Here is a 20805-nt window from a genome sequence, read left to right on the forward strand (position 1 = left end):
CAGGGGAACTTCAAGTAACTTGAGTATTGCAGATGGTAGACGTCCCAGCATGTCATACTAAGGGGTGAGCTCAAATCAGAAGAGATGGGAATGGAGAAGAGGGGATAGTTTTGAGAGATGGTGAGGAGGTTAAATCAACCAGACTTGAATGATGGGTTGAGTATGGGAAGTGGAGGTAAAAAGAGGACTCTAGGATGACCCCCAGGTGTCTGCTGGTATAATTGGGTAGATGAGGACACTCTTTGCTAGGACAGGAAATGTAAGAGGAGGAACTGCACTGGGGAAGAAATGGTGACTTTGGACATGCCAGGATTAATTTGCATGTGAGGCTGCGTTTGTCCAACAAGGAGATAGATATACAGACTGGGGGCTCTGGAGAGAGGGCTGATCTCAGGACTGGGTTGTTCAGTAGTAGTAAAAAAAGAAAGGTATGGATAAGATCACCAGGGTACAGTGAGCATAAGTTTTTGCTTTGTTTTTGGCTTTGTTTTTGTCATTTCTTTTAGAACCAAGACACATTAGTCCCTCTATATATTCATAGTGACTGGACTGTGAAAATCCTGTTGTTTCCACTGGACTAACTTGATTAGCTTTTAGGATCTAGCCTGTTTAACTCTACCTCCTTCATTGTTTCAAATAACTCAAATTAGATTTAAAACACTTATATAGCAGATGTGTAAATTATAGTTGCAGTTACCACTTAGTAGCTACATGATCTCTGACAAGTCACTTAACTTTTCTAAGCTCAGGTGTCTCCTATGTAAAATGAGTGTAATTTGTTGTTAACATTAATTGCAATAATGCATACTCTAAGGGCTTGGCATAGTTTATGGCTGTTGTAGATACTAAATAAATGGGAACTATTATTATTCATACTTTTAGTCACTGAAATATTTATGAAGACTTTGTGGTGTATAAGTTGTTTTGTTAGGCCCTGCTTGGAACAAATATGCGTATGAGGTAGAGAAAGGAGCCCACCAAGCAGGAAAGACCTGTACACACTTGTTCACTTGTTACTATCATCATGCAAGACAGCTTGTGGCAACTCTCAGTGTATAGGAGTGCTGAACTCACAAGGGAGGTGGAGAGGAATCCAATCACCTCCAGTGAAGGTGGAGGAAAAATCACCTCCACTCTCACCAGTTTGCTACCTCTGAAAGTCTACTGAACCCTTTTGAAGCCATGAGTGGGAGGTAGGGAGAGGGAAATAGTCTGGCTGTACAATCTATTACCATCTTTATTTCAGAATACGGACTTGTCTATTCAAAAAATAAATGAATGTCCCCATCTTGACATATTCACTTTGTGGAGACAAATTCACTTGCTATTACATGGGCTGACCCATATAACTCCTCCACTGAAAATATTATTTTTCACAGTGACAGATGTTAAACTACACCTAGCATTCTATGTAACATGAAGATGCCAGAGATAGCAAACTTAATAGAGAACTGGAGATGGACCATGGGAAGGAGGTAGAGGCAGTTCACAACTTATCAAGATGAATATAGCACCTCATTATTTTCAACAACAATGACAAAACACACACACACACACAAAGGTAAAATGCTGCTCTAGCTTGAGAGCATCAAGGAATTCTAGATTCCACGTCATAATTTTAATCTGATCAATTTAAAATTACAAAACAGGCCTCTGCTAACATTAATTTATGCCTTCTGCTTAAACTTGGAAATAAAGATGAGCCTCATACAAACTGTCCAGAGGAGGTGATAAATGAACTGAGATAGGCTTCCATTGTTAAGCCTGCATCACTAACATGGCTTCAAAAAAGCTGCTGTTATGTAGACACTGTGGCCGAGCGGCCAAGGATGTAGCTTCTCTGTTTGACTGAAAAAGAGAGGGGCTTCCCTGGTGGCGCAGTGGTTAAGAATCTGCCTGCCAATGCAGGGGACATGGGTTCGAGCCCCGGTCCGGGAAGATCCCACATGCCACGGAGCAACTAAGCCCATGCACCACAACTACTGAGCCTGCACCCTAGAGCCCGCGAGCCACAACTACTGAAGAGCCCATGCTCCGCAACAAGAGAAGCCACTGCAATGAGAAACCCACGCACCCGAATGAAGAGCAGCCCCCGCTCGCAGCAACTAGAGAAAAGCCCGCGTGCAGCAACAAAGACCCAACTCAGCCAAAAATAAATAAATAAATTAATTAATTTAAAAAAAAAAAAAAAGAGAGTGCTTCTCAGTTAAAAATTATGAAGGCAGATGTGCTTTATTATCACAGGTGTGTGTTTAGAAGTGACTATTCTCAAGGCAGGCTTTTGGAAGCCTCCTCTCAACTCAGATCTAAGAACCTTAGGTTCTTTCATACCAGATGGCAGGCACAGGCTCCGGACCAATTCCATGTGGAGTAAAATGGTGGAGCACAGTCTTCCTAATGAGATAGTTTTTTTTAATGGGCTACATTAATTGAAAGAGAGCAAGTTACAGAGCTGGACATGCTAGGTTCTCTGCTGTGTAGCGGGGCTCTGGGATCTTGGCTTCCTGGCTCTACCTCAGACAAGTTTTATGATTGTGAGCAAGTCACGTATCTGCCGCCTCACTCTTCATCAATAGGACGAACATGTTAGACTTTGATGTTTCTAGGGTCTAACAACGTTGCATTATTTCATGATTCTGTTATCATATCTAGAGTATCGAGTATGTCAGTGATGGTAATATTGATACTTTATTGAGAGACACTGTCCAAAAAAAGTGTCTCCTTGGGGCGGGAAGTAGGACAGTCTAGAATGGTGCAGAAACCAGCTCATAGGAGGCCTAGTTAGCAGCAGGGATAATTAGCTTCAAGAAAAGGAAACTGTGTTCAGATATTTTAACTAACATCACATGGAAAAAAGTCGACTCATTCTGTGTTGTTATAAAATATATGCCTCAACTGAGTGGCTGGAAGCTTCAGATTTCTAGCTTACCATAAGTAGTCCTTTTTAAACAAATGTAAATGTCCAGTAATAGACATAGGCAGCCTTTTCAGCTAATTGTCAATGAAGATAAGGAAGCAGAGGCAAAATGACTAACTCTCAAAGAGACTGTAGAAGAAGTTCTTGCATTAATAAAGGCATTGTTCTTAAATCTGATCACAAGAGTAGGTAATAAGGTAATAGTGATACTACCATGACTATTCAGAATGTTATTAAATTGCTTTTGGTGGGGGAAAGTTCTCTCTTCTATTGAAAAACAGAAACAAAAGAAAAAACTCCTTTAAAATAGTTATGCTTGAAGTGTCACAAGAGGTCAGAACATCCCTAAAAAAATTAGTAAGTCTATAATATTTTATAGGAATCTTTTTTCTTTTTGAGTTCCAACAGTCTGGTTACCTGAAGTACCCACCACGGTGTCAGTTAATTATGTACTTTCTTATTTTGAACTCTAATTCCTCAATGTGTTGAGTTCCAACTATAAGATGATGAGACTCATTTCCCGGTGATATAACTTGTATACTCAGTCTCATTGACATTTCATTTTAGCCTTTTCTTCAAGTAGCTTGAATAATGCATAAAGTTAGAAGAAGCATCTGATGTACCTTTCTACCTCCAGAAGCATATAGCACAGTGCTGAGAAGAACCAAGACTTGAATGGCAGAGTGTGAGTTGCCTGGGATTCTACAGTACCAAAATACCGGACTACTCACTGTTGTCACCTTTATTTAACCTGTTTGTTGGATCTTAGGAACTTGCCAAATTATTGAGGGCTCATCTTTTAAAAAGTAATCAGAAGACAAAAAAGAAATAGGTAGAGAATTGAGTTTTTGCCGTTTTACCTCTCCTAGTTCAGAGGAGCTTGGCTCCTTTGCTACTTATTATTAGCTGTCTAAATCTTAAAGGTGAACTGAAGAGGCAGTTGGTCTTACAGGAGTGTCTTTTATCAGTGTTTGGCTAACTCTTTTTCTTTTTTTTAACATCTTTATTGGAGTATAATTGCTTTACAATGGTGTGTTAGTTTCTGCTGTATAACAAAGTGAATCAGCTATATGTATACATATATATCCATATATCCTCCCTCTTGTGTCTCCCTCCCACTCTCCCTATCCCACCCCTTTAGGTGGTCACAAAGCACCGAGCTGATCTCCTTGTGCTATGTGGCTGCTTCCCACTAGCCATCTATTTTACGTTTGGTAGTGTATATATGTCCATGCCACTCTCTCACTTTGTCCCAGCTTACCCTTCCCCCTCCCTGTGTCCTCAAGTCCATTCTCTATGTCTGCATCTTTATTCCTGTCCTGCCCCTAGGTTCTTTAGAACCATTTTTTTTTTTTAAGATTCCATATATATGTGTTAGCATATGGTGTTTGTTTTTCTCTTTCTGACCTACTTCACTCTGTATGACAGACTCTAGGTCCATCCACCTCACTACAAAAACTCAATTTCGTTTCTTTTTATGGCTGAGTAATATTCCATTGTATATATTGGCTAACTCTTTTTCTAATGTTAATACATCCAGAGTCTTTTGTCTTTCTAAACCCTAACCCAGACGAACAAAATGCTTTTACACTTGCCCTCCTCTTCTCCTGACTTCCTAGAAAGAATGAAGGAAATTACTGGTTATCTGGTGCCCACCCTGTGCTAGGCACTATGAAATATTCCTTTACATACATTAAGTTATTAAATTTTCAGAGCAACTTGACTAGGTAGGTGATACTGCCTTTTTACAGAGTCCCAGAGAGTAGTAACTTACCCATGTCTTTCAGCCAGTAAATGTGACTAAAAGATGATATAATAAACAATGCCCTGCTTTGCTCTTAGAGATATGTTTAATTCTCATTACTCTTACATTTGGGTCCAGGACAGTCCCACTAGTCTAAACCCACTTTTGTCTGTATCCACTGTGGACAACAAAGACATGACTAGATCATAACACACAGTGTGTTCCTCCTTTTACGGTGTCCACATCCTGCTTTATCTTTGTGTCTGAATGCCTCCCGGATTTTAAGCTCCTACAGATTGGAAAGTGTTTTCCTTTTTCGCCTTTGTAACCCTTGAAGTAACTACTTCGTGTGTTACTGTGCACTTACTGTTCTTAATTACAGTTCCATAAGTTAAGTATCTTTTCATTTTACAATGGAAATCTATTCATGTCCTGCACATGTCCACAATCAGTGAGTGGAGTGGCTCAGGTAGAGCACTCAAGCTCAGGGCTCTAATTAGGACTGCACCACCATCCACCTGCTTCTGTCACTCCAGAGTGAGGCTGCTCTTCTTCAGACCATGGCTTTGGGACCACTGCCTGGCCCTCTTTACCTTTCTCTCACTCTGCCTCATTGGATCATTCATCCAAATTTCCCATATTATCTTCAATTTGCTGTTGAACTTCCTTTATAGAGATTTTTAAAAAATCTCCTTTATGATAGTGTAAGGAAATATGAGAAATCATGTATCATTAACTGGTTAATTCGGAAGAGTTTCTTTTCTATCATTAGTTTCATTTTTGGACTACTTTATAACTCAAAAATTTATCTTCGAGTTATAAGTACACTGTATTTATTGCTGAATCTGATCATCAATAAATAAATTACTTGGGGAGTTGGGGAAGCATAAGGGGAAATGCTCACTGAGGTTACTCACTCTTTCTTTTTGCCAAGTGATATTCTAGAAGAGTTATTTTTACCTGATATTGATCAACAGCCTGTTCTCAAGGGGCAACCTGAAAACAACCTGGAAAATTATGGAAATTTTGAAAGCAAGGATGATGCTTTCTTTCTTTTTTTTTTTTTTTTTTTTTTTGGAAGGGGGCTATGTATGTATGGTGCTTTTATTCTCCATGGAGTGATACATGCTAAGGTGGGTTGGGCTTGGGCTGATGTCCCCATGTGTATAGAACTGAATTAATAAGTCTCTGAGAAGAAGTCTGGTTTACCTTGATGTGGAAAGGGGGATGGGAGCATGGGGATGAACATTACAACCTGGGATATGTTCAGCCCTGGAATGCAGGGAGATGAGGCAGCTCTCAGTGCGGTCATTGGGAGGCAGGGGACGCCTGCCAGGTTCGGAGGGCCTTCTGTACCACATCTTCCCACTGGGCATTTGATATCACCTCCTTCGCCCTTGTCACCAACTCTGCATGTTCTGGGTCTGTGGCTGTAGAGTTGTGGCTGCTCAGTGCTGTAGCTCCCTCCTCATCTTCATCCTCGCTCTCTGCTGGCCTGTCCGGGGAATGAAGCCCTAGGGCCTAGTTCCAACCCTGGACGTCAGCAGCTCCATCTTCTGCACTCCCCACTGGTGCCAGCTCTGCCCCTTCTGGTTCGGGGTCTTGGTTCAGGGGCTGGTAGGAGCAGCTAGCTGGACCTGCCCCCATTTCTTCCTGTTCTTCCTCAGGCTCTCCACTCCTCTAATCCCCGGTGCCTTCTGTAGGCCCCTGGTGTGACAGTTCCTCAGCCTCATTGGGGTAGGTGTGCCCTGGACCCTGCTGCCGAAAATGACTTCTTCCATCCCAGCGGGGCCCACTCAGAGCCTGAAGCTGAACCTGTACCTTTTACCTCCTCAAGGATAATACGTATTTGAGGGGAAGGATGATGGGAGAGATTGGGAAAACTGAAACACACGACCACTTGTTTGTAGTGCCTTTTACACAGCATTTTGTTAAATGTACCTAAATCTTTTAAGTGTAAGTTGGTTTGCTCATTAAACTATCATATTTTAATTATTACATTTAATATTTAGTGCGTATAGTTTTAACTTCTTTTGTGAGCATCAGAGCCAAACCATACAGTTCCAAAGTCTTTTGATTAATTTTTAAATTTAATTCCTTTTGGGCAATAAATTTTTTATTTCTGGTTTATATAAGTAAAAAAAAAAAAAAAAAAAAGCTTCTGCCAGTGGTCTTTGAGACCAAGTCAGATGGATGGAAACATCTACCCTATCTTTTAAAAAAAATCAATCATAAAAAATCCTATAAGCTAAGGAGTCACTGAATTTTTTCTTCTTTTGCAAGTCAAAATGTCCCCTTGCTCTTCAGTGTAAAGCTTCTATGGCAGTGCTTTTCACACTTACACAGCAGTAGCACAGTCTTTTCAAACAAAATCTCATGCAGAACTTCACTATGTAAATAAGATGAAAATGGAGCTGTTGTTGCTGGTGGGGGGAGGGTAGGGGGCGCGGGTAATGAGAGACCCAGAACCTCTTCCCTCTTCCCTCTTCTGGCTAAACCAACTCCCACCCTGGGTAGCCCGTAAGACATTTCCTCCAAAATCTTAGGGATCTTGAATTTTTATATATATATATATATATATATATATATATATATACACATATATATATATGTATATATATGTATGTATATATATACATATATGTACACACACATATATATACATATATATACACATATATATATACATATCATATTCTAATGGCTTTTATCATTTTACATTAAAATCTTTACTTTGTATAGGTTTTTTTTTTTTTTTTTTTTTTAATTTATTTTTGGCTGTGTTGGATCTTCGTTTCTGTGCGAGGGCTTTCTCTAGTTGTGGTGAGTGGGGGCCACTCTTTATCGCCGTGCACGGGCCTCTCACTATCGTGGCCTCTTTTGTTGCGGAGCACAGGCTCCAGACGCGCAGGCTCAGTAGTTGTGGCTCACGGGCCTAGTTGCTCCGTGGCATGTGGGATCTTCCCAGACCAGGGCTTGAACCCGTGTCCCCTGCATTGGCAGGCAGATTCTCAACCACTGCGCCACCAGGGAAGCCCTGTATAGGTTTTTAAGAAAGCATTTTTGGAAGAAATAGAAGGCCTGACAGCAAAATATAAATATCTTATTTAATATATTTTGTTAATTAATACTTTAAATGTTTAACCAAAAAAAGTTTTGTTTACCTGAGGTTTTGGAAAAATAAACCAAACAATATTCTCTTAAGGAAGGCAATATTTCCCTTTATCCCCAATTCTGTAATTAATGTATTTCTGTAACCAAGATCACAGAGGTATGCTGATAAATATGTTTCTATTTTCTTACTTGCAGAGATCTGTAACTTATTTATCAAAATAGGAAACTAAGACTCAGAAGGAACTTTCTCCAGCTCTCTTAGCCCCATTCGTCTTTGCACCATGCTACAGCTTGCATGGAGAAACTGGTCTGGTATTCATATGAGACCAACTACAGAACAGTAGCACCAAGATTCTGAATATATAGTAGTTAATTGTTAGGATAAAGTTAAGAAACTACCCTTAAAGGGGATCTTGTCCTTCTGCCTTGATTTGGCTAAAACTGATGATTCACATCAAGGAAATTAATATAAAACTTTAATAGTAAGATTGTAAAATTTTAAACTATGAATAACTCTAAGTTATACTATTACAAGGGAAGGATTAGACCAGAATGCATCAAAACAATGTTTTGAACCTATTAACTGAGTGTTTATCAAAGTCTTTAGGTTAGGAAAGTTATTTTTGCTTTGAGAATCTCAACTTTAGTAGTTCCTTACAGGTATACTCTTATTATTATGCTGTAGGTTTTTATGCTTTATCATATTGTGTATTTATAAAATCTTCATTTTTGCTATGTTGTACACCTGAAACTTACATAATGCTGTACATCAACTATACCACAATAACAAATAAAAATACATTAAAAATAATCTTCCTTTTAATTGCAGCTAGCCTTCCCAGAATGCTGAAATACTTCTGCATATCCTAGCATTGCAAAAAGTCATTACTGTATAAACACTTCAACTTGAGGGCATGTCGTTTCTTGGATGTGCGGTCCTAGCTCTTCTGTCTATACTCTATCATTTTCTCCTAAGCCTCTGTTCTGTTAGAGATTTCAGTAATCTTAACAAGGATTGGAGCATCCCACTTTAAATATGCAGTAAAAAAATCATACTTGTATCTGTTACCATTATTAGAAAACAAGAGTGAATAAAGGTCAGCCTTTTAGCTGGCAGGCTGTCTGATTTTTCTGTGAGCATCACATGTTAGGAGAAGCGAGTTCATCTGTCTGTGGGTTTAAGATTCAACAGCCTAAACTGTCAGCCTAACACTGATTGAAGGTGGACTGGGAGGGGAAGCGCATCTGTCCAAGGCTCGCCATTGGCTTCCTATTACAGCATTCTCCCCCGAGACAGACTCTGCGTGCTCATTCACCTACCTCCTCCTCTTCCCTCCCCTTCCTTCCCTACCCCTTCATTACTGATTCACAGCGAGAGGCAGCAGCAGCAGAGCTGCTTGTCACGAATCAAGGATTGCAATGAGCTCATCCTTTTCTCCTTGCAGCTTCACAACTGCCCTGGCTTCCTGGCTCCTGCTCCTGCTCTTTGCTCACGCACACACACACACACTCACTCTCTCACATACACACAGCGCAGACACACACACACACACTCACATGCTAGACCCTTCTAGACAGCTTGTCCATTTTTACACATGTGTGTGAACTCTCCTGCATCACTCTTGGCCATTTTCTTGCATTCGCTTGCTTTTGCTGTTTTTTTTATTTAGATCAGCATTTGATTTCATTTCCAGTCTACTTTGGGGCTCTGGCACAGTAGATAATTTAGCCAAAATGTTTTTCTTGTGGAGACGTTAGCTGGCAGTTCCCACCACAGACTGGCTTGTGCGTGCTCCTGGGGAGACCTAAGCCTGGCTCCCCTCCCACCGCAGTACTCAGAATTGTGGATAAGAGATCCAGCTTTCTCATTCTGGATACCTACTTACTGCTCATGGAAGAAGGGGTGCCCTGCCCAGCCCCAGCTGCTAAGCTCACAGCTCCTGTCAAAAAGTCCCAGGACATGCACGACGAGAGGAACAAGCTGGTGAATGAGTATGCGTGTCGAGTGCTGGAACTTCTGGGGATGGGGCATCGTCTGTTTGTGCCTCGGCTTCTGGCGGTGAGACTGTTTTTCACTGAACTTCATTTGTAAAGAATCTGCCACCCTCTGTGAGGATTCCCCGTATCCCTGGGAGAGGCTTGCGGTCTCCTGTCTCCTTCCCCTTCTCCCCCACTCTACCGAGAAGGAAGTGCTGAGTGGCCACAGGCATGGGGCTCTGTCCGAGCCTGGTCCGTGCCACTCCTTAATTGGCTAGAGGAGATATGGCTCTCCTCTCCGAGCCCACGTTAGTGGCATTATCTCTGTGGCAGCAAAAAAAAAAAAAAAAAAAAAAAAAAGGTCTTATGGCTGGCCAGGCTCAGCAATAAAGCAGAATACCCAAGTGCTTGATGGAGGCATTCTGCTATTTCTGTCTCCAAGGGGTTAAATTTTACACCAGACATTATTGTGACTTATCTAGACTATGCCTGCTTTGCTTCCTAACCTCTCCATTTGATGGCCAATTTGGTTGTGTTAATAGGGAATTTTGCCCCTTAAAAATCATTGGTTAGGAAATTACAGATTTCTCTCCTGGAATGTTCGGACTGTGTATCTACGAAACAGCTTAAAGCTGTTGGGTCTGTGGCTGAGTCTGGGAAGTCTGCCTTGCTTGTTTTTTGATTTCCTGAACAAGAGAAAAATCACCCTTCTGCACTTCCTACCAAGGGTTAAAATTAAATACCCACAATCACTGGTGCAGTGTTTCTTTTTAGTGGTTTGAGAACTATACCTAGCAACTGTTCTATAATGTAATTGGTCTATGGTAGTCCTATACCATTATTTGGTAATTGGGCAAGAATAATTTTGCTTTGTTTATTTTATACAATGGAGTTTAATACCATTCTAGACTGTTCCCTCATTTGGTTCTCTCATATTTGGGGCTTTTTCAAAAGTACAATATTGACTTGACTGAATTTAACTCTTTTCTCTCACATATCTCCCTCTAGTATAGTTCATCTCTGTTTATGCTTATGTTTACAATTATTAAGTAAGTCTTCATGTATCTATTTGCATGTAAATATAATCTCTCCTGTATCATCATAACAGACATGTTAGGTAGCCGTGCACATAAGGGATTTCTCACCCAGAAGAAAGTCTGTTTATCATTGCAAGGTGAAGTTAGATGCAGTGACCAGCATACAATTATAGAGAAGGGGGTGGTATATTTTGAGAAATATGGTTCCTTTGTCATTTAAGAAAGAAGAGCTCAATGTATATGTTTTAATGCCTAGGTGAGGTCATCAGTGCTCACTTGAATTTTGTTCCCCTGAATCATCACATTTTTTTTCTTAATAAAGGAGAAAACTGAAGATTCATGATTCTATTAGAAAGGAGTTTTTTGTTTTTGTTTTTGCTTTTGTTTTTTAACAGTGAAATAAAAAGCTTTTTTTTTTTTCAGGAGCTTTGACACTAAGAAGTGCTAAAATATATTACAACCAATTCTCTGCCTCTCTTTGAGGAATCAGTTTTTGGTCTAATACACTTCCATATTCTTAAAGACTGCTTAACTTTGTGTCTCACGGGCTTCCACTGATAACTTTACAGTGATCCGGCGCTGCCTATCTTTGGCATTTACATTTTCAGTGTTTTGAAGGAAAACATAAAATTGATAACTAAGAATATCTGTCATACTAAAATCTGCATCGAAATCCACATGACTCTAGCGTAAAACGATTGTCAACAACAAAACCCATAAGCTTCACAAGCTTCAGTTCTGTGGGAGGTCATAGATATCTATATGTTGCAACTGTACAAAGTCGGCTTGGTTGCTCAATTAGGTACCTGAGGTGGTGGCACAGCCCTCAGGTTGTTTTGGGCTCTAACATTCCAGGTAATAGTGCCATTTGCATTATATGTGAAAAGTGTGTGCTGCGTTGTGTATAGGGCCATTTGGTAATCTCTGACTTTGTTATACAGCGTTGTACTTAAAAGATTGTCGATAGAACTAGGGTACTCTACATTCTGAGAAATCACATGCCCTTTAATTAGCAGTATGGCTATAAATTGGGATCAGCTATCCAATGAGTTATTGCTCAAAGTTTAGCATAGGTACCAGAGGGAAGTACAGTTGTTCAGCCTTGTGTTATTGGACTGGCTAATGATGTGGGATCAGTGGCTAATCTGCACAGGGTAATCCTAAAAGGAATCCTGCCATATGCAATGTTGCAGTCTTTCCATTACCAGTCAAGAGGGCAAGCACTGAAGTTTAGGTTTTTAATCATGTTTTAAATATGAATGTGTGTGTGGGTTAAACACATACAAATCCCTTATTTTACTTTTAAGATCCCAGTAGTTTTCTTCATATAAGACAAGTTAATTTTCTTAATGAAAGTGATCAAATAAATGAAGATTTACCAAGACAGTGTTGTAGATTTGGACTTTGAGCCTTATTTATTGTTCCCTGGTTCACAGAGAGACCATCAAGCTATGAGAACACCAAGCACATTTGGAATTTTTGCTTATTGTCCTTCAAAGGTACACCTAGTAAAGAATAATTTCCCTTTAATAAATCAAGTACAAGTACTCCATTTTAGATATCACCACAAGGCATAAATTCTGTGTGCAGACTCACCAAACACGTTTCTTTGGTGAAATTAAAATATCAAAGCAAGGGATATACGTATCCTAGATACCAGCTAAGTAATGTCCTCTTCTAAAGCCTGTGCTTGCAAATGATTCTTAGACCTCCAGAAACATTTCTCAACGGAATGGAAATCCTGTTAGACACTATAACTAAAGGCAGAAAAGCCATTTGTGGTGAATATAGTAAAGGTGAGAAAGAGAAACATGCCTAGATTTTTTTTTTCAAATAATCCCCTAAAATAATCAAACCTAGATTTTGCTGCTTATCAGAGGCCCTTAAAGAAAGATTTGTCATCCAAGAAAATGAGAGGTTTCGAATAGAAGCATCTGGAGCTAACACTCAAATGTTAGAACTGTTCATTTCCACCCACCCTGCCTTCTTTTTTTTTTTTTTTTTTTTAAATCACTTTAAAATATGATACTCTTGCACTGAATTTTTCAGTGGGAAAAACACACTCCAAATGGTATTAGCAGGGGCACATAGCCAGAGTTCACACTCCTCTGTAAGTGTGTGAAATTTGGAGAAAGAGGAAAAACTTTTACTCAGGTTCAAAATCTTCCCTATCCTCCTAGATTTTTTTCTTTTTGCTTTTATATGACATGGGAAGTTATTATCAGATCATTAATATGTTGATATCAGGTGTTGGCTATACTTTCAATCTGATACCCTGGGCACTGTGCACAGTGAATCCAAAGGACTCTCAGGCTGAAGAGGATTGACATATATCTATAGCCAAATGCTCCAGCTGTCCCTCCAGTAACCATTTAAAGTTTAATTTTGATCTTATTTCTTATGCTGTCAAACTGCATCCTAGTTTTGTTTGTTTTTTTAATTTGTGGACTTCCTTAAAACAGTAATTTTAAGGAGGGAATAAAAGAGCAGAGGAGAAAGTTTCTCTCCCATTTTTACCTCTGTTGTTGACTGCTGCAAGGATTGCTCACTGAAGAGAGATGATAACTCTTAAAAGAAGTTAAAGACTCCAGTATAAATGTTGCCATGCATACTTCTGATGCCCCCCAAATATAAAAATCAATTTTTATATCAAAATAAGTCTTACATCTCCTTTCTAATTTGCATCTTATAAATTTTTGACTTATTAATAGTGAGTATGCTTGAAGTAGATCCTTTATAAATTCATGGAACAGATATATGTCGGTGTCCATTGTGTGCCTGGCAATGTGCTTAATTCATTTTACTGGGGTGAGTGGGAAGGATTCTTACATTAACATCCTACTTACCTTTCCCTCTGGATATTTATTTCTACCTACTTGAAAGGAAGTAGAAGTAGGACTTGTTTAAATGTTTTTTAATTATCCAGGTAATCTTTTTATATAGCTCTATTCATAGAAATGAGGAAGAAGTAATGTTACCTTTGAAGGTGTAATTGGTAAACATGTTTCCTATCATCACTTAAAAGGATTTGACAGAAAGTCTGGAGAGCAGAAGATGAGTATTAGTAGAGCCACTGATTTTCAAAAGTTATCATTTATTAGTTCTTATTTAAAAGCTGGTAGAGTTCTTTCCTTATTGTACAAGAGAAGAAAACATGCCTTTGCTTATTCAAATTCCCTAATTCTTGTCTATATTATCTTCTGGCTGACATTACTTAACAAATAATGTTAGGAAAGTAATTGCATTTTCATTATTTTACTATTCCTTCACTATTGTTCTGAAGGTAATATGGAAAAACTCTAAGAATTTCCCAGTTGAAGAACAGCCTTTCCAATTTAAATCAATTATTCTAGCCTGATGGGGTTCTGTGTAGTGAGTACAGATGGATAATGTTATCCAGAAGCCAGCCCAACCTCTTTCGGGTACTTGGTTTGGTTTTTGAAATGTTAGTCTGCCTTTTAGGGGTGTATTTTTAAAGCTTGGGTCTTATCACAAGATCATGTGTTAAACTTCTCTTCTTTGTTGGAGTAGAGGGTTAGCATTCATGCAATTATAAACTCAATTATAACCATTAATTAAGTTAATATCTCCATAGTCAGCTCATTAATAATTAGTATGTGTGATTGAAGCCATGTTTTAGTTTCATAGAAAGCACCACTAACTATATTTTGGACTAATATTATTACATCAATGCTTGAGATTTATGAGGTGTATATATTTAACAAAATACTAGGTACAAAGTGACTCAAATTTTGTTAAATATATATGAGATGTATCTGTAAGGTTAGGAAAAAAGGACTATAAGCGATGTAACAAAATGTTATACTAAAATTTCAGTATCTGAGCATATTTGAGCAACAGAGACAACTTTCCAAAATGTTGTCCCTTATATTTGTTTTGGGGTTCACAAAATATACTCATATGCCTTAACTTATTTCATTCTCAAATACTCGAGGTTGAAGATAGTCCCACTTTTTTTTTTAGTTTATTTATTTTTGGCTGTGTTGGGTCTTCGTTTCTGTGCGAGGGCTTTCTCTAGTTGCGGCAAGCGGGGGCTACTCTTCATCGCGGTGCGCGGGCCTCTCACTATCGCGTCCTCTCCCGTTGCGGAGCACACGCTCCAGACGCGCAGGCTCAGTAGCTGTGGCTCACGGGCCCAGCTGCTCCGCGGCATGTGGGATCTTCCCAGACCAGGGCTCGAACCCGTGTCCCCTGCATTGGCAGGCAGATTCTCAACCGCTGCACCACCAGGGAAGCCCAGTCCCACTTTTAAAGTAGGAGAACAGTGGAGAATTATGTAGTACCATGAGTTAGCCAGAGTTGGAATTGAAATGACTATTCCATCCTTTGCAACCTTGCTTGAGCACCTTTAGTTGACAAGTACTTCCTAGAGGCTAAAATTAGAGGATTAAATAAGATGCATTTTCTACACTTGCCTCATGATTATCAGAGCTCCTCTCTTCAGGGGCTTGAGTCAGGCCAGTCACGCAATCTGGAGCTTCACTAACACCAGCGGTGTCTTGGAAATGGCAGTCACAGGGCACTCTGAATTCTGGTTTCCAGAGACTTAACCTGAGTTGGGCTTCAGCCAGCTGGGCTGAGTTGGGCTTCTCCCCACCTGGGTAGGGAGCTCCTTGCTGTACCTCCCCTGAGACTACAGCCTCCTCCAAACAGCATCTCTGTGTGCCTGGCCATCCCTGCCTGACCAGAGGGCAAATGTCACAGGATATTTGACTTCTCATCTTTAATCCTAACCTTTCTGCTTTTGTATGAACTCAGAGGCTGGACTTGAAATTAGGCCTTGGGCAGTATTAGAAAATTAGGTAACCATGCTGCTGCCTGCAGGCAATAGACTGCTCCCCGCCATTTTTGGGCATCTGTTTGCAGGTAACTAGAGGTTAGTTGCACTGACAATAGAAGAGGTGCCCTTAGAAGGTTTTTGAGTAATGAAGAAAGGTACTCATCCTGTTTCGCTACAAACTCTATAAGCAGCCTGTGTTGAACTTTCCCAACAATTGCCAAAGAGATAATCATCAGAACCAGTATTACAGGTGAAAAAGGATGTAGTATGTCTGGCATAACTGGTAGGTGGATGCTTTCTCAATAATTCAGCAGTTGATATTTTAGTTGAAGAGGCCCTCTTTGGGGCTGAAGTTGTTTCCAGTAACTGCCTTTTCCGACTAAGTTAAGGTGAGATGATAGCACTTTATCATGCTAAATATTCTCTCCGCTACTTATTGCCACCATCTCTCAGTATCTGTGAGGGAGGAAATAAATCTGAGATGTACTGAAGCTTGTTTTTTTCCCCTGGCACTGTTAGCCTGGCTCTGTCTTCTGATTACTAGTTTGTGAATCTAAACTTGGGCCAACCTACTTCCCTGTGAAAATGCCTGCTGTGTGAATTAATATATTATTCTATTTTACATGTTTCTGTTTAAAGGGGAGGAGAGAAGGGAAGAAAAAATTATATACGTATAGTGAAAGAGAGGCGAAAGTAGAATTCATTCACTTATTCAGTAAATTTTAGTTGAGTACCTCCTGTACTCTAGGCAGTAGTCTTATCACTGTGGATACAGCAAAGAACGAGACAGACAAATCCCCTTTCCTTAGGATGAAAACAGATGTAAAACTGGAAAATGACTGGATGGAAAATGACTTGATGGGCTGGGAGGAAGAATTTAAGTGCTCAGAAAAGGCCTAACTCAGATCTTATATTTGTGTTAAAATCTAGATCACAAGAAGTTGTTATCATTATGAAGATCTGGGGGAAGAATATTCCAGGCAGAGAGAACAGGCAGTAGCCTTCAGTTGGGAATGAACTTGGTGTGTACAAGAAAACAGAAAGAAGGCCAGTGTGCTTGGAGTTTGAGAGCAAGGAGGGAGATGTGATTCAACATGAGGTTGGAGGGGAAGGCAAGGGCCCCAGATCCTGAAGGGTCTTGTGGGCAATGGTAAAGATTTTGGGTTTTATTCTGAGCACAGTAGGAACCACTGGAGAGCTTTACACAGAAGAGCAACATGATCTGAGAAGGTACCGTCTAGCTGCTGTAAGGAGAGGAGATGGTGGGGAGCAAGAGCAGAAAGAGGGAGACCAGCTGGGGAGTCACTGCAGTGGCTCAGCTGAGAGGTGACAATGGCTTAGACCAGGCTGTTGGTGAGGACAACAACTCATTAGGAGCAGAATTCCTCTGACTTCCTTATACTCTTTCAATGCAGTCTTTAAGGTTAATCAGTTTTTAATTTGAACGTAAATAAAGTAATATTTTGAACTAGCATGTAGTTCTGTGATTTCTAGCCACCATGTTTTGTTTTTGTCTGTTTGTTTGTTTTTGTTTTATTCCTGCAGTTTTTGACAATTAAGTGCTGACTCTTAAAACACCTTATTTCTTTTTGGCTTGGCCTACTTCTGTGTACCCAGTCTTTCTCAATCTCTTAATTTGTGTCTCAGTGTTTGCCAGCGATTACATATAGTTGTTTATTAAAATATTTATTGCCTTTCTTATTACAAAATCTTTACTGCAGAAAAAACAGCAAACTATAAAGAAGAAAAAAAAATTATAATCCCACTATCCAGAGAAACATTTTCCTTTATTTCCTTTCACTCTTTTTTCTGTGCATACATATATTTATAAGTGGTGGTTATTTCTTAAGTAAATCTGGCAAGCAGTAGTTTTCATAAGAAGTTCAGTAGTTAAGTGGTTTGCTTCATTTACTTTTTTATAGCAGTCTTTAAGATATGGGTACAATTTCTTATTTTCTTCACTTAAACTGCTACTGTCACTAGTTGAAAAGTCATCCTGTCATTAGGTGTTTATTATATAATTCTGCTGTGCTTTGATTGCATTGTCTATGTCTTCAGCCAGCTTTGTAAAATATCCTTAAAATGCCTACCAAGCTAAAATCACAGATTAGTCCCAGAGTTCAAATTTTTTTCCTTTTCTGGCATTTTTCTTTTTTTAGAGCCATAACATGGTGAGCTTTGCCAGGATCCACTATTCAAATCTTCAGGTAATATAAATTAAATATGTTAGCCTGTTAATTCTTTTGTCACGTCTAGGATTTATGGTGACTTATTTCAGCTTATAGTAAAGAGGTTAGAAATCTCTTCCTAAAAATTTTTGGAGCTCACCTAGATCTTGGCTATAAAAGTACATTCAAGAAAATAGAAATTCCTTTTTCAATGTATTCGTTCTGAACGTAGGTTAAAATGTAATTGATGATTCTTGGTGATTATTTTTTAGACCTCAAAGGAAGATCTTCTGCAGGCTGATTTTGAAGGTGCTTTAAAGTTCTTCAGAGTCCAGCTTCCAAAGAGATACAGGGCAGAGGAAAATGCAAGAAGGTTAATGGAGCAGGCTTGCAATATTAAGGTAAGATACATGAATTTATAGATAATAAAGGTGGAACTTGAATGCAGAATAACATGGCAAATTATATAAAACTCTTTCTCAGTATGTTGCTGGATTTTGACTATGTTTAAGGTGATGTGGTGTATGACCTAGTTTCTCTCAGACTTTTTTGTCAAGCTGATATGTATCTATAGTGGCTGTACCTTCTAGTAGGACTTAGAGTGAACGTTAGCAGGTTCAGGTTGTAACAAGAGGAAGACAAACATTTATCTCATAGGTGGGGCTCTAGAATGGGTTGCTGTGATAGTGGTTTCCATAGCAGCAGACTTAGTATTTAGCTTTTGCCATCTGTTTTAAGATTATTTAGGACCAAGCAAGAAAAGCCTGCTTAGGCCGTGCTTTCCTTTCTCTAAGGGACTTGGAAAGCTCTGTCTTGATCTACCCATTTCCATCCCACACCTGACAAATGTTTGTGGATACATTGCTCCTTATCAGATGTCTGATAAAAATAAACAAATTTTATAAATAAGTTAAAATAGAAATCTCTATCTAGAGAATTGGGGTATCAAGGTGAGATAGCACATTTAAAAAAAAAAATTGGAACCAATTTACTGATGTAAATTCTTGGACCTTTGGAATATACTAGGGAATCTTCTTACCTAACCATGACAAAAATGTAAATTTGCTTTCTGAAAAAGCAAAGATCCCAGGTCTTATGGACTTTACATTCTTGCCAAAGGAAAGAGACAGTAAACAATTAACATACTAAAGAATATATTTAATATGTTAGAAGGTGATAAGTAGCTATGAAAAAAGAAAAAGTAGGGCAAAATAAGCAAGATTGGATTGATGGGGAGAAGGAAAGTTATAGTTGTTGTTAGGTAGTCAGAGTAGACCTCACTGAAGGTGAAGGAGATGAATTAGTCATGGAGATGTCTAGGAGAAGAGCAATTCAGCAGAGGCAACAGCTAGTTCAAAGGCCCTGGGGCTGGCTCATGCCATGTGAGTTTGAGGAACAGCAAGAAGACCAGTGTAGCTGGAATGAAGTGAATGAAAATGAGGGCAATAGGAGAGGAAGCTAGAGAGCTCACAAGGAGCCTAAAAATGTAGGCCACTATAAGGGTTTAGGCTTTGCTTGGAGTGAAGTGAAGAGCCCTTACAAGGTTTTGAGTAGAAGAGTGATAAGATCTGTCTGAGGTTTTAGAGGATTACAGTGCCTACTGTGTTGAGAACAGACGATAGGAAGGTAAGAGTAGAAGTAGGGAGATCAGATAGGGGGTTTGCAGTAATCCTGTTGAGAAATGATGATAGATTGACCAGGGTGATAATAGTAGGGATAGAGATGGATTGGAGATGGAGGTGGTTGGAACCTGGTTATATTTTGAAAGAGAACCAACGGGATTTCATGATGTATTAAACATGGGTGTGAAAGGAAAAGAGGAGTCAAAATGATTCCACAGATTTGGGATTGAGCAATTAGAAGATAGAGTAGCCATTGATTTATTAAGCTCATTTCTTAAAATGTATTTTGACACAGACTTCACTTAAGCACAATACACACTGTAACACTTTTCTGGTGTAAGATTGTTTTTGAATTTTATTTTAAACTAAATTCTAAATGTTTCAAAAGTACAACTCAATGCTGAACGTAAATAACTTGAGGAGAAAAAGATTACATTGTCTTCCAAATGAACTCTATATTCAAAGAGATCATTTTCCAAAGGTATTAAGAAAGATAGACTGCTGAAGTCTTCATCCTGAAATGCAAACTTTTAAAGGCTTTGTGACTGATTGTTTTATTTGGCTAAGCCAGATGACTAAGCATAAGCCACATTTGTCTGTAGACGTTGAAAACACAGTGGTCATGGTGCCTTTGATTGAATTTTGTGGGTAGTAGGTTTGAAAGACAGGCTTCAGCCAGCTGATTGTTCCAGAGCTGTCAGAAAGAAGTACTATAACTTGGGGCAGTGCTGTAGGGATCCATTAAAAGACAGCACGCATTTCTAAGAATAAAAGAGTAGAGAGTTAAGAGGTATAGGTAAATATTTTCAAGGGAAATCTAGAACTGTGGGAAAATAACTGAGAACAAAAAACCCAGGAAAGTGACTTAAAAATACGAAATATACAGGGAAAGATTTTTTCCCCAATATAATTTATGAAGCTCCTCAGAGGATGGAGGTAACTAACGATTGTCAAGCCAGAAACGTGAGATCTGACAGACACTGAAACATAAAATGTTAGAAGACAAGTTCAAAATATGATCTGAATGGATTGTTCCTGGGATGAAAGTGCTATGTGCAACCAGAGTGATTTATTTGGGCATGAACAGATAGATAGGAATTTTTTTTTAAGTAATAATAGGGTTGTTATTTTGTTTTGTGTTTTGTTTCATTTTTTTGTATTATCTAAGGAGAGTACCTTTCTCTTAGATACTTAAAACAGTACCCAAGGGACACCATTTTAATTTATAGCATGATCGTGAGGCTGATGTGAGGTTTAACTGAAAGAAGGAAGACATAAATTGTACAGTATTCAGGGATCGTGCTGGGACTAGAACGTAGATCTCCAACATGAAAATTTAAGATTGTTTTTAAACCAAGATCTACATTTTTTTTTTTTAATAAATTTATTTATTTATTTATTTATTTTTGGCTGTGTTGGGTCTCG

The 20805-nt window shown here is 39.0% G+C and overlaps 1 protein-coding gene across 5 annotated transcripts in view; it reads left to right on the forward strand.

Moving 5' to 3' along the window:
* The window catches only part of RABGAP1L (RAB GTPase activating protein 1 like), a 665825-nt gene that overhangs the window by 516002 nt on the left and 129018 nt on the right, over positions 1-20805 (forward strand). For 4 of the 5 annotated variants that reach the window (XM_068541282.1, XM_068541284.1, XM_068541285.1 and 1 more), the window contains exon 19: positions 18031-18159. In XM_068541282.1, the coding sequence (XP_068397383.1) occupies positions 18031-18159 (129 nt within the window). Of the gene's footprint in view, positions 1-9150; positions 9835-18030; positions 18160-20805 lie in introns of those variants that run through there. The other variant, XM_068541286.1, reaches the window with a different exon arrangement.

The sequence above is a fragment of the Eschrichtius robustus genome, chromosome 3, assembly GCF_028021215.1.
Source record: "Eschrichtius robustus isolate mEscRob2 chromosome 3, mEscRob2.pri, whole genome shotgun sequence".
NCBI classification, from domain to species: domain Eukaryota; kingdom Metazoa; phylum Chordata; class Mammalia; order Artiodactyla; family Eschrichtiidae; genus Eschrichtius; species Eschrichtius robustus.